Source organism: Lytechinus variegatus, chromosome 1, assembly GCF_018143015.1.
Source record: "Lytechinus variegatus isolate NC3 chromosome 1, Lvar_3.0, whole genome shotgun sequence".
NCBI classification, from domain to species: domain Eukaryota; kingdom Metazoa; phylum Echinodermata; class Echinoidea; order Temnopleuroida; family Toxopneustidae; genus Lytechinus; species Lytechinus variegatus.
The window spans coordinates 51,396,320-51,422,890 of record NC_054740.1 but is presented as its reverse complement, the minus strand read 5'-3'; the positions used below and the strand labels follow the sequence as shown (position 1 = coordinate 51,422,890).

At 36.7% G+C, this 26,571-nt stretch overlaps 1 protein-coding gene across 3 annotated transcripts in view; it reads left to right on the top strand.

Moving 5' to 3' along the window:
- Nucleotides 1–11,929, top strand: part of LOC121416053 (solute carrier organic anion transporter family member 4A1-like) — a 77,373-nt gene extending 65,444 nt beyond the window's left edge. For all 3 annotated transcript variants that reach the window (XM_041609503.1, XM_041609496.1, XM_041609510.1), the window contains exons 4-12: nucleotides 2,528–2,735; nucleotides 3,601–3,703; nucleotides 5,484–5,605; nucleotides 8,067–8,324; nucleotides 8,733–8,928; nucleotides 9,644–9,803; nucleotides 10,445–10,632; nucleotides 11,015–11,079; nucleotides 11,604–11,929. In XM_041609503.1, coding sequence (XP_041465437.1) covers nucleotides 2,528–2,735; nucleotides 3,601–3,703; nucleotides 5,484–5,605; nucleotides 8,067–8,324; nucleotides 8,733–8,928; nucleotides 9,644–9,803; nucleotides 10,445–10,632; nucleotides 11,015–11,079; nucleotides 11,604–11,929 — 1,626 coding nt within the window. The remainder of the gene's footprint in view (nucleotides 1–2,527; nucleotides 2,736–3,600; nucleotides 3,704–5,483; nucleotides 5,606–8,066; nucleotides 8,325–8,732; nucleotides 8,929–9,643; nucleotides 9,804–10,444; nucleotides 10,633–11,014; nucleotides 11,080–11,603) is intronic.
- The last annotated feature ends 14,642 nt before the right edge of the window (nucleotides 11,930–26,571 follow it).

Genomic DNA, 26,571 nt, shown 5'->3' with positions numbered 1-26,571 from the left:
TTTATGCAACGCTGCTTAGACCTTTGTAGTAGTCATTACACACTAATATTCAATCAAGAAATTAAGCATGGTTGTTTATAAAAAAAGAATTACTATTGTTTTAACTGTCAACCGACTACTTACAAATTTCAAACAGGGTTTTTACTTTGCATGTAAAGTCATTCACATCTGTATCATTTTTATTTTACTTCTGTCCATGTTTTTGTAATCTGTGTATTCATTGAATGTCCTTGTAAAATTCATACTACATGAAATTTACGAGGTTGTACTGTTATTAGCAAATGGATTGTGGATCACGGTCTATATTTAGGATTTGGAATCGTTTTAATGTTCATAATAAAATCAGATTCTTTGAAAAATGAAGTATATTAAGAATATCGATGCCGATAATAAAACAAAGGAGTGTATTAGGATTATGAATATCGATAACAAAAGTCTAAGAGGATGTGTATATTCTCTTACACACACACACACACCCTTGCATGCATATATACATTGCGTATGAAAAAGTTAACACTTAGAAGTAATCCTGTAAAATTGTGTATTTGTAATATCCTGAAGCCTTTTCCTCATTTAAACATTGGTACAGTTCTCTTTAAGCAAGTGACAGTATAACTCATTTACGGTTGAATTATCTTTCCGCTTGGGTGAGCACCACTTACTTTTGAAAAGTTCGTGAAAAAATGATTTGCGCAGAACTTGGACATGGACTTTAGCTGGGAAGATTTATTTGAAGATATCTTTTAACTTGTTTCCTTGCCCAAAACACTTCAAAAAGCGCAATTGCGCCCCTCCCTCAGCCCCCCTACACACACCGACGCCATCGTGATGGTATCTACTTTACACGGAGCTTTGATTCACACGATGGCTTTGGCTTGATTTTCGTTTTGTTAATCATTTTCAAGCTTGGGAAAAGTGGATAAACAAGTATTAAAATGAAATGTGAAATGCTATCCGATGTTAAAAACTGAGTGAAAAAAAGCTGGAGATGTCTGAAATAAACTTCTGTTTCCATTCAATTATGTCCTCAGATCTAGCCTTCACAAAAAAGGGTAAAGGTTGTGTATACCTAGGATGAAAATGTTACTCTGGGTAGATAAGTTATTACAAAATGTTTAAATGTATTTGTTTTATTTTAACTTGCTACGCAGGGTCAGGTCTTTTCCTTTACACATCGTGAAAATGATTTGCAAACCGATTTCTGCGAGCTTTACAAAATGAACAGTTCTTATTTCAAGAGTAGCATTCTATCAACATTTTTACTTCGTATATGCACAGTGCTAGGCTTTGGTATGCAAATGGAGGGGGGCGGTGGGTCTGTGCCCCAAGCATCTCCTAAGACCAAGATAAGAAGGTGAAAAAGAAAAGCGGTAAAATATGATTTTACTTGTTAAAAATTCTGTCGAAAACTATCGCAAAATTAAATTTTCATTTTAGAAAAGCTCTCTTCTAGAAATTTGCCCATATGACGAAGCCATGCTGTGCCCCTTAACCTTTTTTTTCCTCATTACACCACTGTTGTGATGTCATTATAGACCCCTAACATTATTTTTATGTAATGTTGTAGCACATGATATAACATGATATGCCCTGTAATAATATATATGTGCTATAAATATGAGCCAATTACCTCATTAAGTTTGTCCAGGGTCCGTATTTATCTGACCACATTTTGTACGCGCTTGAACTGTGCTGGTTTTATGTTTGTTTGTCTTTATTCTATGTCCTATGTGAGGAGTATTAGCCTAATTGCATTTCATTTCACTCGTAGTAATTTGACAAAGGAACGATGGGGGGGGGCTTATGCTGATGTTGCACACTGATGTCAGTTGTGGGTGTTTCCATGTTTGATATGAATGCTTAAACTTGCCGTACATCTTTAGGGTTTTTGATATACTACAGAATAGTTCACATAAATACTTTATTTTATCAACAAATTTTCTATAAAACATTCATAGCCTTATAATCCAACCCCCCCCCCTTTTTTTACTCACTTTCAATAATTGTTTCGAGGAAACAAACAAAATACTGGACCTGGACAAATTTTCTCATGTTTCTAGTTCATATATAGTGTCTCATTTCAGGAAATATTTTCCATTTGTATATTTCCTTTTTCTCATTTTTTCTCTACCGTGTGAAAGTATCTTGTTTCAGTATCTATATTGAATATTATCATGATTATTTAAGGTCATATTGAGCTCCGTGGTATAACCGGCCAATAAAACGAACTCAGGGGACCGTTTTAATAAAGATTTAAAACTGTTGTAAAATTTGCTATAATTTCAACTACCATTGTTTGCTCACCAGGCAATCACAATCAAGATTTTCGTATGGTAGCTATAACAAAGGCAATTTTACTGTAGTTTTAAAGGCTTTTATAAAACGGGCCTCCAAGGATGTGCACATGATAATGAGCATCCGTTATTATATTGTCATGGTGATCATAATCATATCTAGAATTACAATGTTTCTTAATCATTAGCGTGATAAAATCAGTGATATTTACCGTTTGTTGCCATGGTTACAGGATGATGTCTGTCCAGCTTTGTCTAATGTTACATCTGGGAGCTCCTGTGGTGAGATGACGTCATCATCCGACAATTCAATGCTGCTTTACTATTGGTTGTTTATCATCGGTCAGGTGTTACATGGATGGGGCGGGTCGACCCTCTACACTGTCGGTATTACGTATATGGATGAGAGTTTGCCGTCTTCGACGTTCGGCCTTTATATGGGTAAGGCAAACCCTTCCGCTATGACTACTGAACATGAAGCAAAGAAGCGTATTTTCACAAAATTTGTATTGGTAATGGTCTATTCACGGATTGGACTATAATTCATGGTTCAATAAATTTTGACTTCTCATAATTCGTTTTGTATTTATCATGGCTCATATCATTTTCGATATGTCATGATTGTTTTTATTGTAACCTCGACTTTAACATCCATTGGCCTCCACTGGGTTACTGTCCTACCCCACCGAATTATTATCGAAAGGAACAGATTATGATTACTGTCGCGTTCATCATCATCATCATCATCATCAATACCACCATCATCATCATCACCACCACCATCATTATCACAATCATCTTGATTACCATCAGCATCCTCGTCACCATTCTCATCCAAATACCACATAATCAACGAAGTCAACATCACTATTTACACGATTTTCACCATGACTGCCACCACAATAATAATAATCACACCCCCACCATCATAACCACTGCAACCACACAATATCACCAAAACTACTATCATCAACACCATTACCATCATGATCATCAGCATCGTCATCTACACCACAACCACCACCAGCACCATCACCTCCACCGCAATCCCCACCACCACCAACATCATCCCTAATTCCTGACATTATCCATTCCTGACATTATCCACCAACCACCATTTATACTACCATCACCACTACCATCACCATCACCACTACCATCACCACCACTATCCTCCATACCCCCACCACCACCGTCACCAGCAATACCACTACCAATACCACCCTACCACTCGCCGTCACGCCATTACCCTTCTCTCCATTTCGACAAGGATATTAATGTATCACCTTCGTCATTCATTCCTCAGGAATCTTCACCGCTATGAACGCCGTTGGACCAGCTCTGGGTTACCTGATAGGCGGCGCCATGCTGTCAGACCTGTACAATGATATCACAACACCTTTGTCAAGGCAAGTTTACAATCATTAGCTCCATCTTCAACCTCAACCGAAAATGAAGATGTGTGCATTTCCAAATCCTTCCCAGTAATAATATAGTACGTAAAATGTTAGAGAAAAAATTAAGTGAGAGATCCAGGCGACTCTGGCAAGAGTTAGGTATTGATGAAACGATTGAATTTATAAGTCAAAGATCAAGTTGAGGATCTTAGGAGAAAATGGAAGAAGGATCTGGTGCACATTCTGGATTTTAATTAAAAAATGCAATGTACATTTTTTATATGTCCATGCCTTTAACCAGAAGTTTATTTCCTAGAAGAATGTGCAAAGTCCATCAACATCTTGTTTTGAATCACACCTTTCCTGAAGACCGTTAGTCTATCGTACCTGCGTTCCTGTCGGGTCGTGTCTGTCACTACCTTTCATCAGCGTTACACGCGCTAATCAGGGAATTCCGTTTCAAAGGGGACATAGATACATTAAATCGAATACATCAACTATTTGGAAATTTATTTGTAACTGTGCCAGTATTCCTAAGAACCTTATAAGACTTCATTCGTTGTTTGCCGGAGGCATTCATTTTCAGCGGCTCGTTTTTAAAAAGATTTCCTATTGATCTGAGCAAACCCAACTATATGGGATCCATCAAAGTCATAATTATTCATAATTATAGGAAACATAGAAAACGTCACTTTGAAAATGAAGAAGAGCACACTGGGATATCACAGATGCATGCGGGAGATTAATTTTTAATATTTAAAAAACACCTAAAAGAGATATTATGCTTCTATTGTAGATGTCGCTTGCTTTCCATAGTTCAGACTTTATAAAAACGGTGTACAGGATGTTTTGTCTTCTTGAATAGTCTCAGTCATAATTGTTTTGAAGACCTAATTGACAGGTAGGGTATTGACGGAGGCCTGTTACATCCCCGAGTTGAATGTAAGCTAATTAGGGAGTAATTCAAGTAATAAATCATTTTAAGTCAGTATCTTTTTATCCAATGCCGGAAGGAAGTCAATGGAACACGGTAGTGCCATAGCCATCACAATCGGCCTGTGATGCAATGTCTATCAGGATCGGAACCTTCCTATTTTACGGGGACCGATGTTTAAGTTTCACGTGGATTTTCACTTAGATTTTCATCACGGGGCTGCGAACTCCAAACCTTCTGGCTCTCAGTCCGTTAACCTTTTTATTGCACCACATCAACCATCTGCCCTTACACTGATGTATGTTTGATTCATCTACACTGTTAACAAAACCGTGATTTTACAGAAAAAAGAAGATTTTGCAGAAAGCAATAACAGAATCATTCTATAAATTCATAAAACAGGAATTTTTCTGCAATTTAACAGAACGGGTCTGTTTAAGAAGGTGAAAAGGGTGTTTTATTTAGGGAAATTTATAAGATTTCATACACCAAATACCAATTTCCTGTAAGATTATGCAATCTGGTAAGATTACAGGTGTTTTCGAGACTCTGCTGCAGGAACTTCTTTTATTTTAAGGATAAATTTTCTAACAGTGCAGGAAGACAGTCAAAGGACGAAAGGAAAAAGATATTCATCTGGACTTACTTTTATGAAACGGAGAATATAGTTTCACGACTTCTTGAACTAGTCTGCTTTGGTGGGAAATTGTACGCGCGTCCAGGATCGGACGTAAAACTGATCACCGTTTCATAAAAGCAAGTCCAGATGAATAGATTTATTTTTTTCTATCGTTATTTCATCTGCCATCTCTGTATAACATCTTTAACTTTTGAATAATCTCTTTGCTTTTCGTATAGTTTGGACATCACCCCTGATAATCCTGTTTGGGTCGGAGCTTGGTGGTTGGGATTTTTAATCAATGCTGCGCTCATTTTCATCTTCGCTTTCCTCAACCTCGGCTTTCCAAAGAAACTACCAGGTAAGAGAATTCATCTGTATTGAAAAATTAAACCGGGTTAGTAAAATCATGACAATTAAATACAAAATTTGGAAACCAACTCACTCAAATCGAACTTTTAGCAAAGGCACCAATTTCATCAACGAATCTCAGAACATAACTAACTGATACGTTCACGTATGAGAAATGAATTTTCTTAAAGTCCTACAAGGTCAGTTGTAGCCTGCTAATAAGGAAAGAAAAAGTTATCAAGTTGATTTTAACACAATGAAGATATCAATCCTGAATACGGAGGATTGCCTAGGGCCGAACTTAAGACGATTGTTTTGTTCAAGTTTTCGTATCGGGCCCTTATCAAAGAAAGTTGGAACTATTCTCCGCGTGATTCACAATCAATCTCATGGGAAGCTGGACCTCTATCCTGTCGCGATTCTTCGTCTCCAGCATATATTTTTTTTTTTTTTATAGATTTTTCTGAAAGTCAATCTTTGACCATCGCGATAATCTAAATGGAAATCATCTGGGCCCCGTAACAAAGAAATTAGAGATTAATCGCTAAATGAAATAACCTATCAAGACCATCGTTGCATGTGAACTTTGCTCAGTAGACTGACCAATCACAATTGTTCTTTCAAATTAGCGATCAATCCCCAACCTATGTGTTACAGGGCCCTTCGTCTGTTTGATAAGGGTAAAATAACAATGACCATTCAAGATAATTGTTGCATACGCATATTGATCAACATGCTGACTTTGAGCCAATCAGATTCGTTGTTTAAAATTCGCAGTTTTTAGCAAATCTTTTAATCGATTAGTGTCTGGATACCCGTCTATGTTGAGTTCATGACGCTTGATTTTACAACCGCGCGAGAGCGTAAAACATTATCTCTGAAGAACATCTCAATTTGGGAATCGTTTATGTCCCAGTCCATGAATGTATACCGTAAGATAATCCCGTTATCAAGATAGATTTTCTCCAGACTGAATTGTATTAGCTTTATATTGGTTTTAAGATCGTTTTGGGTGTCATTCTGTCCTCCTATCCAGACGATGTTATTACCCCCATGGAGCATTGGCACACATACAGGGACGGCGATACGGGGGGGGGGGGAGGGAAGGGGTGAATGTCCCATGATTTTTAAAGTAGTTAAGAATATTAAGAAATAAAAGCAAAAATAAAAGAAAAACGGGATAAAATAGAAAGGGGACCATCAAAAAATGTCTTAATACACCTATTATTCAGTTAAAAATATGTCGCCACTTTTAGGTCGCCTAGTCAATCCCCTCCCATCGAATTCCTTAGCACCGCCCCCTGCTAATATTTCCTTGTTGAAAAAACAACAACCAAGTTTCAGTGGTAGGGCAGCGATGAAGAAAATAATCTCACATTGTTTTAAATTGAAAAAAATCATCACCCGTAATGTTGATGATGAAAAACAAATAAATAACACCAATATGTATATGACATAGAGCTTCCAGACTTTAAATTCACATGTCCTGTACGAGTCCTCAAGACACTTTAGGGGGAAAAAACAACGACAACAAATGAAAACAATATAAAGGCTTATCATTACTTATGAGGCTTGGGTAGGCCCTAACTAATTACATTTTGTTCATATTTTACTTTTTATTCATTCATTTATCTTCTGCGTGTTCAGCAGTAGTTCTTTGTCCTATCTTTTAAACCTGTTCACATGACATTTCAATTTGCCATGATGGAATTAAGTTTGACATTTATCGTACATATTTGTGCATGATGTATGGTGCCATTTCATGTGTGCTCTAGCCATTCAAGAATTGTGAGTGATCATTTAAATGCGAGGCAGGTGGAAGCGTAATGCCTGATAACTTCGATGATTTATTCTGGCAATTTGAAAAGTTGCGATGACAAATTACATTGTCAGTTACAAAAGGGTCAATCATCTATCTTGCTTGACAAGCTTCTTATTTTGAATTGTTAAAACAGTGATTTCTTTTCCTCTCATTGATTCGAGAGAAATTCCTAAAAGTTTTGAATTACCAGGTTAACCTTTTTTCGTGACCTTCTTTTCTAAGTAGGCCTATTCCTTTTTATCCTTTTTTTAATCAAAACTTTTACCAAATTAAAGTGGTGAGCACCGTCCCTCTCCTTTCACACACACCCACACCCTTCTTCACGCACCTGCATACACATATACACACATGCCTACACCCTCACACACGCACGCATGCCTACACACACTCCCCCACTCACACACACACACACACACACCCTTACACATACACCCTTACACACATACACACACACTTCCTCACACACACTTGCACACGTTTGACATAGGAAGGGGCGTGGGCGAGAGTGAAGGTGATATTAGAGAATGCATGCAATTCAAGGAGAAGTGCTTCTAGAACTCTTAACGTTGTAAAGCATCGATACAATAAAGATTAAATCCACTTTCCTTTAAATTAATTTCACATTTCCTTTTGTTTTTCTATCTTTCAGTAATGGATAAGATTTTACAAGAGAAGAGAAACGAATCTCAAGCAGGTTGCGAGTTCGAATCCCGGGACGGTTCGTACCTCGAAGTTCTTCAAGACTTCCCCAAGGCTCTTTTAGGCCTCTTCAAAAACCCTCCATTTATCTTCCTGTCATTGATTGCTACCTGTGAGTGGTTTGTCTACGCCGGCCTTACAACGTTCGGCCCAAAGTTTTTCGAATCTCAACTCAACATCTCGGCAGGGGACGCAAGCTATGATATAGGTAGTCCTATATTTTTGCCAGCATGACTTTGTTTTTCGATATCATAACCATATACCGTTGCTCGATAATTCAAACAATAGCTATGCCTTATTAACAATGTTTTGTTAAACTTAAAGGCTATTTCATTCTTTCAAAGAAGACTTTATTCAATGTTTATCAAAAGGCCTCATTATTGTGAGGTGCTAATAACTAAAGATGAGACCAAACAAAAAAAAAATGGAATATGTACGAAGTATTATAGTTCACGATAGTAAAAACACGCATTTGGGGAAAGGGGGAAAACACCGCCCGCACTCCCACACAATCGCTTTCAAAAGGGTCATACATTTTAGTTGTAACCAATTCTGGTGAAGGGTCTCTCAAAATTAATATTTAATCTCTTTTTCTTCTTAACTTTCTCTTTCTTAGGAATCATCAGCGTCTCGGCTGGCATCGTAGGTTCCCTGATAAGTGGAGTATTGATGAAACGACTGAATCTATCTGTCAGAGGTCTTTTGAAGCTGAGTGTCATTTGTGCCGTAGTCTCTCTCCTGTCGCAGTTCGTATTTCTCTTCCCTTGCCCTGATATTCCTTTTGCTGGAGTGACAGTTCCCTATGGTAATGGGTAAGTGGAATAGACATTTGAATACCCCCCCCCCCAGTTTTCATTATTTCAGGGGTGTACTGATTCACGCTATGATTAAAATGAGGGATGTCCTTGAAGTTCTATTAAAAACCCTTTGAAAATTTGTGCCCCCCCCTTTCGGAAAATCCTGGATCCGCCCCTGAATTGTGGTGGCGATCGTATAAATGGATCGCACAACAGTGGGAACGAAGTCTTCCCTTTTTATATGCCTTGCATTATAATGATCAGTAATTATTTATCCTTCTACATTAATATCCAAATGCTTGCCGAGAAGGCAGAAAGTCTCATTTTCAAGTCTTTAGTATGTCTGATCGGAAACTGACTCGAACCCTCTCAAACTTACGATATCCTTACGATCTCCCTACGAGCTACGATTTATGAAGAATTTGCTTTATTGTATTAGCCAATACAAAAGATTGTAGCCAATATGTCCGGGGTATTTTTTTTTTTTGGGGGGGGGTGTCTCGGTGAGACAGCAGCCTACTATATGAGCTGAAAACACAAAGACCAAGACATGCCTTTTTTTTAAATTTTCATCATAAAAGCGAAAACTTTAATGTCAATTAAACATGAATCTTAAGAATAAAAAATGGGATAATTCTAAACAAAAAGAGCCCATGAAAACAACAGAAACACCAACAAAAGAGTCATTAAAATGTATTTAATTCAAAATTGTTTAATCCTCCTCTTTCAGCCAAGGCACCCTCAATAGCACAAATATTTCAGCACCATGTCACGGTTCCTGCGCATGCTCAGATACGTTTGACCCCGTCTGTGGAGAGGATGATATCCTTTACTACTCGGCCTGTCACGCTGGATGCTCTGCGCAAGAACAAACATTGGATGGCAAGATAGTAAGTCATGACTTTTGTTAAATAAGGTTTACTTGTTTCTTTGTTTGAATTGTCATTTATGTTTCTATATTTCTAGCGAAATAAACACGTGGTATAGTTATATTGACGATTTTAATGGGAGTGATTTTATTAGCTTAATTCCTGCGTGAGAATACTTTGATGAAATCAATTTCACGTGAAAATTTTGGATCGAATTATATGATTCAAATATTACTAGATATAGAATACCTTGAAAGAAATGATCATGACTAAGTCAGTATCAGCAGAGGAGTTCAGCGTTTCCAGATTTTAATGTATGATGAACAGGAGAAATTTAATGCATGTACAGTTCAATACCTACATGCCTATAAATAATCTGATTGAAGTGTAATAATTAACATGTCTGCTTCTGTGGGAGATGATGATATGGGGTTATATATAATAATATAGTTGTGCTCAAAAGTATTGTATCTCCAGACTTCAAAATTAAATAGGGCCAATCTAAAATTTGGCAGAACTTGGACACTTTGAATATGCTCATTTTCTGGTGGGGTTAACTAACTTTGGAGCTCCACTGTAAGAGTATTCACTTGATCCAGGCAATGTCTGACTTTTTTATATTTCAATTATGTCAATCCTCCCTATTCTTCCTTCGCATACAGCAATACATGAATTGTTCGTGCGTTTCAAACCCCGCTTATCCAAATGGGGACTCATTCGTGTCTGGGACCGTCGAGAGAGGACGCTGTTCACAAAAGTGTGGCTACCGATGGTTATTTTACATATTGATGTTCGTTGCCCTTATTTCGACGTCGATGTTAATAGTTCCAACATGGGCAGCAACAGTAAGGTAAGAATAAAGGCAGATTCTGGAATAGGGGAGGGGGGGGATAGGGACGTACGCTAACTAACCAAAAAAAAACCTCTTCTGTATTATTTTACATGTTTTAAGAGGAGCGTATTAAGAGGAGAGCCGAGGTTTGTATACTGACAAATTCTCCTTTTTCCGATAACAATGAACCATTATTGATATATACAGTTGATCGATTGTACGATTGCATCAAAACTTTAAAACTTTTTTAACTTACCCTTTTTTCAAGTATTGCTCTTTCTTTCTTAAATGCATAGTATATTTTTGACAATATATATCGTTGATAACTCAAAATACTTATTATATAAAACGATTATTATCCTGTTTACCGAACAAAATATATATAAATCCATTTTAACAGGTGTGTTGAACATAGTCTTAGAGGCCTAGCTCTCGGTGTCCAAACAGTTATGTATGGAGCATTGGGTAAGTCATTTTAGCACAAACAATTTCCTCAAAATATTTGCTGCTATATGTCAGACAAGCAAGATAACAGTGTCACTTAAAACTATTATCATTTATATAAAATACTTCGATGTATTTTTTGTATGGAATTTTGATGTTTTGATCTACACAAATAACAATTCTTTTAGAAAGAAAAGTACTATATTCCTATCAGGCGATTAAAAATGGACATTGTTATTCGGTAAATATGCCGTTGATTTAAGCACCTGAAATACAAGACATGCAAATAGAGTTAGGTAATGATTGGTCGTCTAATTTACATAATGTATAATGCATATTAATGTTTTGTGAAAATGTGTTGGATTTTTGATATCATAACTTTCATATTTTACATCCGATTTTATTGACATTTTAAAGGTTATCCCTTTTAATACTAAAAAACGAAACTTTCTTTTAAAGCACTCGTTTTTAGGTCGACTTGGCCATCGAAATTGTGATATATGATTTGACTTACTGGCGAATTTCATTTTGTTTTCTTCTTTCAGGCAATGTTCCTGCTCCGGTCGTATTCGGGCTCCTTATCGACCGCTCCTGCCTCCTGTGGGAGACAGCTTGCAACGGCTCACGCTCCTGCTGGCTCTACGATAACAAGCAATTCGCCAACTCATTTTTTCTCCTCACCGTTATCTTCAAATCGTCCTCCCTTATCTTCTGTATAGCAGCGCTTCTCAGCTACAAACCGGTCTCTGCCGGTGTCCCGACGGATTCCAGTCCCAGCAATCTGCCGGAGTTCGCCCGGCGGTTTAGCAGGAAAGTGTCGATACGGTTGTCCACGAAAACGCGAGGATCGGTGTACCCCGTGGATACATGAGCAGATCATTATAGAACTCACCACAGAGCATTCGTGGAACGTAGATTTAAAGGGACCATTAAGTCGCAATTCATACGTTCGCGAGCAGTTCGCTTTATCTCGACCTGTAGGCATTGAAACCCTTTCATTCAGGACCAGCGAAAACGAAAGGATACGGTGTACCCCGAAAACGCGAGGATCGGTGTACCCCGTGGATACATGAGCAGATCATTATAGAACTCACCACAGAGCATTCGTGGAACGTAGATTTAAAGGGACCATTAAGTCGCAATTCATACGTTCGCGAGCAGTTCGCTTTATCTCGACCTGTAGGCATTGAAACCCTTTCATTCAGGACCAGCGAAATAAAAAGCAGTGAAACTCGCTTCTTGCGAAATTGCGTAGTTCCTCGGACCCGTTTCTTGCCTTGCCATCCAATGAAGAAGTTTCGCTTCAAGACGCTCGACGGATTATATAAAAAACAAAACATCCTAAATGGAAAGGGTATAATTGTCAAAATGTGAAATAGTCAGAATGTAAAATGCCCTTTATGACAAAGCACAACCAATAAGTCTTTGTCGAAATTTGATGAATCAAAACAGCAGTTTCGTCCTGAACTCTGGACAAACGACATATGTGCAATTTTTCGTCTGCCCCTAAACTTCGGATGAAGCTGCTGTTACGGTTCACCGATTTTCGACAAAGACCTTCCAGCTGGACTTTGTCATTTGACGGGTATCTTCAATACATTTACTGTTCTTGAATCCGTCGTTCGTCATGGAAACGAGGACCATGGACAACATCAGCGTCACCATCAGCGACGATTAGAAGAAGGGAGAATCGTTGATCTAAAATGCGCGCATTAACAGTACTTTTAAAATGAGCTTACATGCATTTCAGTATTATAATTATTTGTATTTCACAAAGAAGCTAAACAATCAAACTGCATGTAATATTGTCAATGTTTTTTGTATTTGTAATGTAATGTTTGACTGTATCGTGAGAGTAGCTGTTATTAGCCTTTAGAGGGTAACTAGTAAGTCGATTTATTTTATCGTCATGAGCGGAAAATGGACATCATTATTATCTTTCAATCTTCACTGCTCAGAAAATACTTTCAAAATGATTAAATGAATGAATTTTGATTTACCTCATTAGCAAGAAACCTCGCACATCTGAAGAAACGAATGAAAAATATAATAACTGATAATGGGCGAGTCGTGGTCTAGTGGTTCTGACTCTCGCCTTTCAAACAGAGGGTCGTGGGTTCGAATCCTAACCATGACGTGTTTTCCTTCAGCAAGAAATTTATCCACACTGATGCACTCGACCCAGGCGAGATGAATGGGTACCCGGCAGGATTAATTCCTTGCATGCACTGAGCGCCGGTGATAGTAGCTCTAGCCAAAGCCGGAATTGATAATATCAGCGCTTTGTATCCTCGGGCAAAAAAGCGCTTTATAAATACAGCTATTATTATTATTATTTGATTATTTTTAAATCACGAATATTGAGAGAGGGTAATCTCGACAAATTTTACGCACAAAAGTTTGTTGGGCATATGCATCGATTACGGGTTTTGTTATTTTTCCCCACAAGGTTCCTGAATAACATCTTATCTTGTTTTCCATAAAGCCTTGACCATTATTTATATTTTATGACGTGTATTTGCTGAAAAACGTCGTTTTGTATTCGTATTGTGTTTGTATAAATGTAAACCTTCAAAAGTAGAGGGCAGCAATACCGGCAGTGTTGACGCCCAAATAAGTTCGTTGATGTACAGTTTGTAAACCATATCAAATGTCTCATATCTAATTTGATTTCTGTATTTATGCAAGTGTGATTTTGTCATATATATGTATATGGAATAGTTATGAAAGTATGATACTGTAACTGTTAAAAATATTCTTTACCAAAGAGGTTGTGGAACAAGTCTAAAGCTGCAAGAATTTAGAGTGCATGGCATTATAATTTTTTTTTAGAGAACAGGTGGTTTATTTTATTTCCTTACGAAGAGACCAAGAGGTTGTCAGATTATACCAAACGAAGCATAATGCTGCGAAACGTGTCAATATTTATAAAGAAGATAAATATTTTCACATTATCTGCCGTTTCACTTGTTTATATGAATTGTTGGATAATATAGTGCGTCGAAAGAAAATGTCTAGAAGTGAATGGAATTGATTTTTACGGAAGAACGTTAGTGCGACCTTGATTATATCTTTTTTAGGATAAATTACCCTGCCGCTCCAGTAAATTTCTCTTGAAAACTAGTTCACATGTAGCACTAAAATTGGCTTCCGTAGAATAGACTAGAGTTACAATTAAAAAGATCAGAACCGATTTTTATTTATGTCATCTCGTCATTTATTTAAAATCATCAGCTGGCCAAATTATTGAAATAGAACGTCATACAAAGCAGATGTCGTTCATTTCATTTGATTTCTTTTTAGGCAAAATAATGTGACAGTTTTTTATGAATGAAGAGCCACTCTGCGCTACCTCACGGATAAATTTACTAAAGCAATCCGAAAAGTTATGATGAAATTAATTATATTATTGCTTGCAATGATTTCCAGAGAAGATAAAAAACAAGAGTTTGAAATCGTTAACGTTGTGATGAATCGTAAGAATTGCATTTTCATCAATTGAAACTGATTGGAATAACTGATATCCACTTAAACTCTTTCACCCTATCAATAATTGGAATAAAGTGTTAAATTTGGCAATAAAGGAGCTCGTAGAGTAATTACACGTAGCTAGTGAGGTGTTGCATTGAGGAGCCAATGTGCGAAAATAAGCCCCCGTCCTAAAGAAATATTTGTAACCCATTTTATAGAGCTAAATGTTCTAGATGAAACGGCACTTTCGTCGGATACAATTGTCTTGTTCTTTTGTAAAATCTGATGATATGAAACCATACATTATACTTCTTCGATATGTTATTGCAAGTAAATGTAACTGAATAAATTATTTTGCTCTTGTAAGCATAAAGTGTCCAATGGATAGTTTTTCTCTTCTCGAACATTATAAACTGTCAACCAGTAGGAGATTACCAATCCCACCCAGGCCTTGTATACAGTATATTTTATAAACTCTACAGGGGGTATGTCAATATAATTACTATTAGTGTAGAGTTTATGAAAGATATTGTATACTGGGAGTGGGATGGTATTCACCTATACTGTGTATGTGAATATGAGGCAATTAGAAACATTTAATCTTCGGGTTATCGGATTTGCTAATTTGCTTCTTTTAAGTTTCAATGCAATCATAATTATATTCAAACTAATAGCAAACTAGAAACACCTACAATTGTATCATTAATAAAGTATATTGAATTCAATTCAAATTCATCCCACAAATTGGGCAAAAACAATCATAATATGATCCAAATAAATATCTTAACAGGTAGTTTATAAATACAGAGGTAAGTCAAACGAAGGTTGATTGACGAAATAAGCGGTGTACACGTGGCAAAAAAGTCCGACAATTTGATACAAAAAAAATCAAAGTACAAGTGGGGGGGGGAACTTCCTCTCTCCCTGTCTTGCTTTTCTACGAATTAAATTAGGATTAAGATAATGTATACCTGATCTTCATAACTACATATAAGACAGAACGTGATAAAACAGCATGATAAACTAAGAACGAGGGCAAATAAAATGAGAGTGAGAGACAAAAGGCTTATCGGTGGCCATTTTGGACGCCATCATAGATTTGGAAGTTTTCGCAACAAATTTATTTCAAGTAGGCTTTACATTACAATCACAATCGGATGTAAAATAGGAAAGTTATTACATTTAAAGTTTCGCTTAATTTCACAAATTAGTTATATGCACATCCTGGTCGGTATATAGAATTAATAAGGGGACTGATGACGTCACCCACTCAGTAATTCTTTTGTAATTATGATGTATGAAATATTTTAATTTTCTCCTCATTTTCATGTGAAACAAAGATTTTTTCCTCCCTGAACATGTGGTATTACCATTGTTTTGATATTTTGTGGTTCAGTCAAGTTTGTTATCATTGTCAAATGTCAATGTATAGATATGAAATTTTGTGTAATCAAAACAACAAACAAAAAAAAAGAAATAGCGAGTGAGGGACATCATGAAGTCTCTCATTTGCATATCACTGAGTTGTGCATATAACTTTTTTTTTAATTTAGCAAACTTTAAACCTTATTTTCTGGGGTGGACTCGACTTTTAAGCTTGAAAATGAGGAGGTCTACTTTAGTTTGTTAGGATGGTGGAACACCTCCCCCCCTCCCCTCTGAGTTTGGACCTCCACTTAGAGAAAGAAGCGCAATAAATGTTGTGATGAATTTTTTTAACTAATTGCCCCACTCTTCAGTTAATTAGGGAGACATATCGATACACACGTCATGTATGAAAAATGAAATAGTTATGATATCAATAAAACGAAAAAGGGAAAGTTGGGACATGCCGTCATCAGTCCATCTTATTGATATCTATGACGGCGTGCATAGCTGTTTTCGCAAAGTATTACTGAATTTAATATTCAATAACTTTGTTATTTGTTATCCGATTTTGATGAACTTTTTTAGCAATTTGCTTTGTGAATTTTACTCTATTTATTAATTATAGTTATTTTCAGCCTGGAGTACCCATTTAATCAAGTTATTGAACTCAACTCTGCAATGGCAGGGATATTAGCCTTTCATCAGTGAGGGCCTGAAAATTAGCAACATTCCGGGGCGCCGCTAGATTTGTTGATGGAGGGGGAGGGGGTAAGGGTATGCATTCTATAAACGAATTTGACAACCCCCCCCCCAAAAAAAAAAAAAAGAAAACAAAAATTATCACCCCAAATGCAAGGTAATTTCGACCCCAAAAAATGTGCCTCGCAAAAAAAAGGGTGATCATCCCAAAAGTGAGTTCATATCCTCCAAAATACATGTTTTATTTCGATTTTGAATGATGTATTTTTTCCATCTTTCATAAGATACCAAAAATAGTAGGGGGAACATTTGATATTGTGTCCCCCTTCTATTTTGGGTGGGGGACACGTCCCCCTGTCCCCTGGGATTTCTGCCCATGGTCCGTAATCTAATATTATTCTTGCCGATCATCAAGATGTGCTCAAAGTGTCTCTCTTTGCCGGTGCCCCACAAGTTCAATACTTAGATTATAAGACGCTCTGTCAAAGTACCACCCCTGCATACATGCACATTATCCTATATTTGGAATAATTGCATTAACTGATATTCATTCCCTTCAAAGGGAGGCACATTAAATTGATACGAACATGTGAAATGTGTAAAATAAATGGGAAAATCAGAAAATTTGTGTACAAAACAAAATGGAGAGTTGTCCACAAAATCAGCCATTTTGAAGCACGTTTGCCAATTTTGAGGATCTCTATAGAAAGTACAACACTTTACAAACGTCCATAACCTGCTCATTTCATAACCGATTTTAATGAGACTTTTTTTTAATTGTTCCTCTCATTTTACCCTTTCCAATAAAATTGCTTCTCTTCTTGGGTTTTGGTTTCCTTTAATTAATACGCAATTTATTCACATTGACTTTAATAATAATAATAATTATACTTGCTTATATAGCGCTTATTACTTACTTTGTCAGAAGTCTCTAAGCGCTCTACAGTATATGCAGCATAATTACACTGGCTTTAGCAGTGCAGCTGTTACGCGCGCTGCGTTTCAAGGAATAAATTCCTGACAGGTACCTCACCTGGGTTGAGTGCAGCACATTGTGGATCAATTTCTTGCGGAAGGAAATTACGCCATGGTTGGGATTTGAACCCACGACCCTCTGTTTCAGAGTCCGGAGACTAATCCACTGGGCCACAACGTTCCACTTTCATTTTGTTTCTTGCGAAGGGCATCGCCAAGTAAGTGTTCCTAGAATTATATGAATTTGGTTTTCATTGTTACCTAATCAAATGCTAATATAAGAAAAATTCCGTGTCAGGACTTTCTTTGATAATGGTTAGCAAATTGCTGTTTACATCAATAGGCTTCCAAATGAATAATATTGAAAAAAAAGCGCTGAAACTATTGAACAATGAACATATTCTTCTGCGCTGCAATAGCTTGTAATTGGAAGTGGGTTGAATTGTTTATTCCAAATTATTCACTGATTGTTTTCTTGTCTTTGAATTATTATCATCATTATAAGCCCTACTCATCAGTTTGATTGAAAACCATTTATTTTGTAGATGATAATACTAAAATAAATGTTGGCACTAAAAGTTACTTTCATTTCAATTCTGTTATGTTCGGACCTGTAGAAATCATAACTAATTATTAACGCGTATACGCTGTATAAAAAGAACAAGACAAAATATGATACCTTGTTTGTAACGATTAGAAAATGCTCTGTATTCAAAATCCTATTCATTTTTTTAATCTCATTTATTCATTCGTCATCCCTTTATTCTCTATCAGTTGCAAGCCTTCATCACTGTCATTAGCACACACCTTTCTCATGTCTTTGCCACTTTATTCTGCATTTATTTACACCATATCTACACACTTCCATTATATCAATAGGGACTCTATGGCGAGAATGTTCCCGAGAACGCTTAATGATTTAATAAGAATTAATAGAACCAAACTGATCAACCAAATTGATTGCTCTTCCTCGCAGGCGGCAACGATATTGCTCTCTTCTGCATGTTCGTGGCCTTTTCCAGACAAAATACACTTTACCTTGCATGCGGGTAAATTTCAATTTTATACATTATTTTTTACATGCTTGACTGAATTCTATTACAAGTTTTAACCCTATCTATCCCGCCGCGATTACTTTTAAACGCACCGCTAGCTGATTTTTTTTACTTCTAATTCTCACGCATCTTTTGAGTCCAAATTTGCTATATACGTCTGACTACGCGGACCAGAAATTTCACAACGTTTTGTAAGTGCATATCCGACCAAAAATGTCCCACCCCCTCCCCCCCAAAAAAAAAGAGATTTTATGTAAAAATTATATGTAGATTATGTAAAAAAAAACATGAATGTATAATCATTTCTGCTTCTATAAAAACAAATGAATTTATGTTATTCAAAATTTGAATAGTGTGACCGACCGGACGATTTTCATGAAAAAGAGAAAATACATAATACTTTTCTGAATAAAATAAGATTGAAGATACCGTCATTTTATATAATCCTTTAAAACAACTGTCCAGTCGAAAATTTAGAAATTAACAATTTACAGCCAAGTTCTGATTATATGCATCATAATGCACGAATAAAAAAGTACTATATATTAATGTTTTTGCAGATTAAGTCGTGGCTGCCGTGTCTGCCGATTTTTGTTGCGAGAGCGAGATCAATAGCTGGGATCTAAGGGGGACTTACCCCCCCCCCCCTCCCTGTTATGCAGTTTCAAAAACAACTCGGGCTATATACATTATTAAAAACCAGATTTAACAGAAAGAAAAAGAGAAGATTTTGCAAAAAAACAATAACAGAATCATTCTGCAAATTCATAAAACAGGAAATTTTCGGCAATTTAACCGAAAAGGTCTGTTTAATGGGGATAGAGTGGTGTTTTATTAAAGGAAATTTGTAAGGTTCCATACACCAAATACCAATTTCCTGTAATATTACATGATATTATGTAAGATTATGCAATCTGGTAAGATTACAAGTGTTCTCGAGACTCTACTGCAGAAACTTATTTTATTTTAAGGATAAATTTTCTAACAGTGTAGGAAAAACGTTCTTTGAACATTCTCATCCTGTACTGTAACACAAGTGAGAAGTATGGAGGGGGGGGGGAATGGTGAAATACATACCATTTACTGAATATAATGTCCAAAATCTGATTTCATTTTTATTTAAAGAAGATCAACATTTCTTTTGTGTAATTTTGCCCCATACGCCATAATATTCAGAAAATGATATATTTCGCTCTTTTCCCTTCATTTCCTTACATGTGCGTCATGCAATGTGGGTGTTTAAATGATATGAAAAACTATCGCATTCAACAACAATGATGATATAAAAAAATACTTTAACAGTCTAAATACGAGTAATGGAATACAGTAATATAGATCACTATGCATGTACTTCAAAACAGCATGAAGGCACATGAACGCAATGCAGACCGTTATAGAAATGCAAAGAGCGCCAGCTCCCGGCAGTGAGGGAAATTAGTATTTGTTTTGTGATGAAATGCTTTCACTGTCAATGAATGGGAAGTATTCTGTTCTTTATAGGGCAGCGAAAAGATAAATGTCAATATGAAGCCCTGTTCATGAAAGATCTCATTTACAATTCACATTCGCTGTACCCTGAAGAAAATCCATGAGGATAAACAAAAGAATGTGAAATACAAATAATTTTGGAATTTACTGCATTGGGTTTCTCTCAAGTTCAATTTCTTTTCAATCATTTTTTAGTTATTGTGTTTCATTTCTCTTTTTATACTCTTCCAACCCGTGAACATTTGATAACTGCTTTTGTTTTGTTTGTTTGATGTATGTATTGATTTATCCAGGAAGAAAGACAAATGATGAAGAGAAATAAATCTGATCATCTAGACTTACTGTTTGAATCGGGAAGGGGGGGGGGGTACAGTTTCACGTCCGATCCAAGACGCTTCTTAAGTAGCTCTGAACTGGCAGGATTTCCAGCCAAATTTATTAATCTTCATTATTTTTTTTTCAGTGGTGTAACTCATGGAAAAAAGTACAAGAGGCACTGGCGGATCCAGGGATGGGAGAAGGGGGCAAAGCCAGCCCTTGCCCCCTTTTGAGAGGCACAATACTTGTATTATAAAAATGCAGTTAGAACAGAAGTGTGCCCCCCACACACTCTTTTTTTGCTTGTCCAATTTTTTCGTGGACAAAATGTCCTTATTTTTTGTTGAAAACCATTTTTTTTGTTACCCCCCTTTGGAAAATCCTGGATCCACCCCCGACAAGAGGGCTTTCGATGTACCTTATTACCCTTATGTCATTACTCGCCTTTGTCCGTATGAAAATTTGACTCTGTAAATTGAAATTCAGTGAAAGAGAGAGAGTGAGAGAGAAGGGAGAGAGGTTTGGGTGATAGCAGATAAGAGAGAGGGAGGGGGAGAGGGAGAGAGAAGTGGGAGCGTCGGGGAAGAAGGAGGGGGCGGGGGAGACAGAGACAAAGGCATGGTAAAGGACTGATTTACAAAACGGGAGTGACCGGGGTATACAGTTGGTTTCACGCCGTTTTAAATGTCCCACAATTCAAATTCGAGACGACACATCTTGGCACCCGTTGAGACAATGTTTTACGACAGGTTTGAAATATCAATAACTCCTGCCCCACGTATTCGGTTGCCTTCGGGTATTGATTGCTGGAGTGGCGGCAATCCATATAGGTTCAACGCAAAGGTCAATGCATCTTCCCTTATCGCAGGTCAAGTACTTCAAACACTTTGCCTTCTCTCGTCACCGCGTTTCTTCCACGAAAGACACTAGAACCTAGTACCCTGGAAGATCATCTAGAAGACAATATACCCCGATTGATGTAGGTGAACCTGGACCAGATCAGGGTGTGTGAATCTTGTATCCTATATTCTTCTTTAATTCAAGATTAATATTATTGCTGCACAATGTCAAGCACTTTGCTTTCTTGTCAACGCGTTCCTCACCCGAAAGACAGTATACTGAAAGATCATCTTGAAGATATATTTGAAGACATTCAACCCCGATGGATTGAGGTAAACTTGGGGCAAATTAATTTTGTATCCCACTTATCATATTCAAGAAGTCAAACATTGTCAAACACTTCGCTTTTCCGTCATCGCGTTTCTCACCCGAAAGTTAATACTGGGGGATCTATAGAGTCGAGAAGACATTAAACATCGATCGATGTATAGATGAACTTGGGCCAAATCAACCTGCGTAAATTTTTAATCCCACTTATTATTCAAGATTAATGAAATGTTGCACTTAAACAAAGTCACAATAGACTACCATAACGATGTCTAAAAGGAAATTGAAATAAAACGCTTCTCACCTTTCCTGCACTCTCAAAAAAGTTTACCAAATATTGGGTAAAATTTAAACATGCATGTTGGTTGGGTAAAAAGATACCCAATCATTTTGTGTAAAGTTTTACTCAGCGTTTTTACTTAAGCTGATTTTCCTTAGCAATTATTGAGAGGCCATACAAAAAAATATGAAAATGTCTTACAACTACCTTTAGGTGCTAAGGTTTTCCTGTGTGATATATGTTTTCATCCACAAACCTTTTGTTTTCTAGTAGGTCTGATTTTGAAAAATATTTTTAATGGAAGATATCTATGCAATATATATAACATCGTGCATATTGTAAGGAGAGAGAAAAAAAGGATAATCATCAACTCATCGCGAATATGTTTAACAGTTACCATATCACAAACATTCCTGAGAGCTATGTCGGGGTGCATTTTGAATGTTGAAAAGGTTACAGCCAACAGTCCTAGCTAATATTAAGCCAATTTTGATGACATTTTCAGGAAGCTAATTGTAATCCTGAAAAGGTTACTATGCACATCCAGTCAATAGTCGTAAATCGTAGCAATTTCATTTGGATTGGACCATGCTAACTTATTTTATCCAATTGTAAAACTTGAAACCTACACCGCATATTAGTTACTAATAAACGAAGTATATGTATTAAGAATACATACTATGTTATCAAAATGTAATAACCAAGACTAACGGAAAACGAAGGGAGAAAAAAAAGGGAAGAGGGTGAAATATGGCATTATTTTCTGATTATTAATTTTTCTTTTTGGTAGTTCGAAGTTTTTTGAAGGGTGAATATCTCGTCAGATTCGTATTTTTTAACAAAATTTATCATTTCTTTTTGTTATACATAAGTGCCGTCAGTATTAGATAAATGACCATCTGCTAAAAACTTTTACCAAATTCAAAAGTTTGAACCAACTCTTTAAGTTTAATTTTCTAAATTCAAAAGCGCCTTCTGGCCCGTGAGCTCCGTCGTTTTGCTCTTTCGGATGGTGACGGTTGGGTCGGTCCCAGACGTAAATAATCATATGTGAGTAATACAAGTCTGACAAAACTCAATAACACACAAACACACACACACACACACTACCGCCTTTTTACCCCGTTTTGCCCTCTCACTTTGCTTTCTTTCTGTCTCTTTTTGCTCCTTCGAAATTTCAAAGCCCTGTCCACCGACGTACACTCATTTTGCCCCAGACCCAATAGATTGACGAGCAGTATAAACACTGTAAAAACTGTGGTGTTAAAACTGACACCAATTGGTGTTAATAGAGGACCACACCCTGAGGTGTTAAAATTACACCCTAGAGATTGAACATAACACCAAAGAGTGTAAATGTAACAACCAAAGGTGTTATAATAACACCTATAGGTGTAAACTAACACTACCAATTTAACACCGGTGTAAAATAACTGGTGTGGTCCTCTATGTACACCGGTTAACACCACAGTTTTTGCTGTGTATATGCCACTACATGCAGTCCGTTGAACTAAATACATTGCATGCCAAGCTTTCTCAATAGCCGTACTTCGATTATATATATTACTTCATTCAGCTCAAGGTGTTATTTATGATGAGGTAACGTAAATTGTTTATTGTGTGCAATAGTGCGCGGCGCTGCCATAATTTCAGATACGCAATACGAACTTGACAGAAATTAGCTCATGCACACTGTCTCATTTCAGGCATAAAATTTAGACAATATCTAATCGCTGTTATCAGAAGACCGGCAATGAGAAGTGAGCGTTGATGTGACCTACTTTAATTTCAGTATTGTTGCACGCAAATGGGGGAAAAACAATTGAGTTCGGTAGGTCCAAAAAAAAATTATACTTTGGAAAACTATCCTTTTATTACATAAATCTAATAAATCAATCATATCACATGTAGCAACTTAATCCTAATTAATTAGAAAACTTAAGAAATTCATTTACTTGTTTTTCGGGTGACTTCAAATGATTGAAACCGGAATTAAACAAGTAGCTACATTTCAGTCACAAACCCTTTTCTGACCCCACCCCCCCCCCAAAAAAAAAAATATATATATAGGTAGTATCTAGAATTCTAATTAATGTTTTGTTTTGGTTATTACAATTTAAAATTGTATCCTGATATTTTGCCTATTGTTAGTTTGTAACAAAGACTGATTAAGATTAGAGAATCATCACTTTTGGTACTGAGTAATCAAAATCATAGTTGATGTAGAAGACTAACACTAATTGTCTCCACACTTCTGAGTTTAGTTGTGTTAGGGTGTACTTTGTCAAACGACGTCACTCCAAGCAGCGGTTAAAGCGATCAGTATCTCATGCAAGCATTGTAAAGCAATCCTCCCAGGCTCCACGATCTATTCTGCAATTGAAATGCCCTCTGTGCCCAATTAGTCAGTGTAATCGTTTATCGGGCCTTACTCGGCTTAAATAGACAGTTTCCAATTAGTCGCCGATTACTAAAACGCATATGCAGCAATTTATGCATAAGAAAAAGGAGACGGGAGAAGAAATGGGGGAAATGTTTATACGAGATACTGTGGTATAATAGCATTATCAAGGGATTGATTATACTGGGTATATTTGAGTGTGGCGTATATCATCTAGTTCATGTTTTACACTTTGATTTTGTCTTTAACTGTCTCCTCTTTCTCTCTGTACACTTTCCTAGACCCCTTTCTCTTTCACACACACCCTCAGCCCCCTCCCACACCCACACACAATCGGGGACTCTCCAAATCGCCAAAGGGGAGACTGCGATCTCATCATACACGTTGAAATTTGAATTCAATCCAGTTACAATTAGGCTCATATTCTGACATTCGTGAGAATAATAACTGGGGACGCTTCGCTTTGCCCCCCCCCCACACACACACCGTGAGTTCAATTGGCTGAATCTATACAAATCAAATGTCAAACGGATTGAAATGAGACGAGGAATATAGTTTCGCATGGTTATCTGAACCGCGGACGTCCCCGGTTGATGGGTAAACTGTAAAAAAATGGTCCCCAGAAGTATTTCAAAACACACCCAAGTTAGCCAAGTATAATATGTGTTAATTTTGTTGATCTTCGTACCTATTTGGAATGTCTGAAAGTCTGGAGAAGGCCGAACAGATGACCTAGATCACATTTGAATAAACACTATAAAGGAAATTTAGAAAATAAAGAGCAGAATTACTTTTGCGTCTTCCGACATACATATCCAATAGTATATTCTCGCACGTGTGTGTCTATGTGTGTGAATGATACCATAACATGGACAAATGTTTTCAATGAAATGGTGGGAGGGTGTATTCGTTTGCTCCTGATGATTTCGTTTCCAAATTACTTTAGTTTCCTTCAATTACCTATCTTACCTTCCAAAGTATTATAAAAGGTTTTTAATTAGATAATTGATCTAAAGAGATGCACCGATCAGGATAATTATTTCCGTTCAAAATGCCAATAGTTTAAAACCACATTTACGGTTTTATTTGCAATTTGCACTCAGTAAAATTCTTAATGAAAGATTTCTTATCATCCTAATCCTCATATTGATAATATTTGCTGCATCTTTAAAATATTGTTATCGGCAATATTCACCTCTGACATTATTCCCTCCCTTTTAACAAAGGATTGGCGCGTGATGTACAAATATAACAGTAATAAAAATGGGCTATAACCTTTGAACGTGTTTATTTCCAAAATGCCTTCCATTCCCTACGGGCTGAAATTGCTTTTGATACTGAGTGCGAGTTGTATTATAGTATCCTTTAGTTACAGTCATTGCATTCATTAATATCGCGGTTTCATCCAGTCAACCTCAAACTCTTAGCAAGGCATGACCAGAATGCATCATGGGTATTTGATTTTACTGGTATGTTATCGGTAATAACGAGTAGCAAATTCAATTGAGCGTGTGGTCTCTTAATAATGTAAAGGTGGGAATCTGTAATTCGTTTGAACGAGTGAATTAAGTATTATGATTCCGAGACCGACCCGCGTCCATGAAAGTTCATTTCGAGTACATAAATGAAAACTTAACTATATATTTGTGTGTCCAACGAGAATTTTGAACAGTTTACTTTGAAAGGAAGAGTTGGATATAAATTACACACAAGATGGGTAAATGTATAATCAACAATTGCCCATGCTTGATTTAAATAATTGTGTTGCCTAGAAAAGTTTGACTGCAGTTTCATGACGATTTTTCCATCATTTATTTTACTGAATTCATAGAAAGTTAGCTATTTTTCTCATTCGAAACGGAGTTTTTGGTGTTCAATCGTGGTTTTTTTTCACTTATTCAATTTCAATAGTTTGGATAAGGTTCATAAAGTAAACAACGCGGTAGGCCTATAGTAAAAAACAACAACTGCGTTTTCACCGTGTGCATGTAAGGCACATTTACAATGTTGCGTGTATAATCAATAGCAAACTCATTTACTCACTGCAATTTAGCACCGCCCTTTAAAGTCATCGATCAATGCCTGGCTTCTGATGATCGTTCCTGTCTTTGGTAAAGTCATTTTGATTCATACGTATTGTTACATTGTATAGAAGTAGTTCTGCAGTTCCTGTAAATTTCATGGATTGATGAAGGGCTGTCTCGTTGTAGGGCATGGCCCTGGGAACCGGGGGTGTTTGGGGTATGCTGTTGTAGGCAGCACACCTGGAAATATGTTTGGTAAACTGCTAA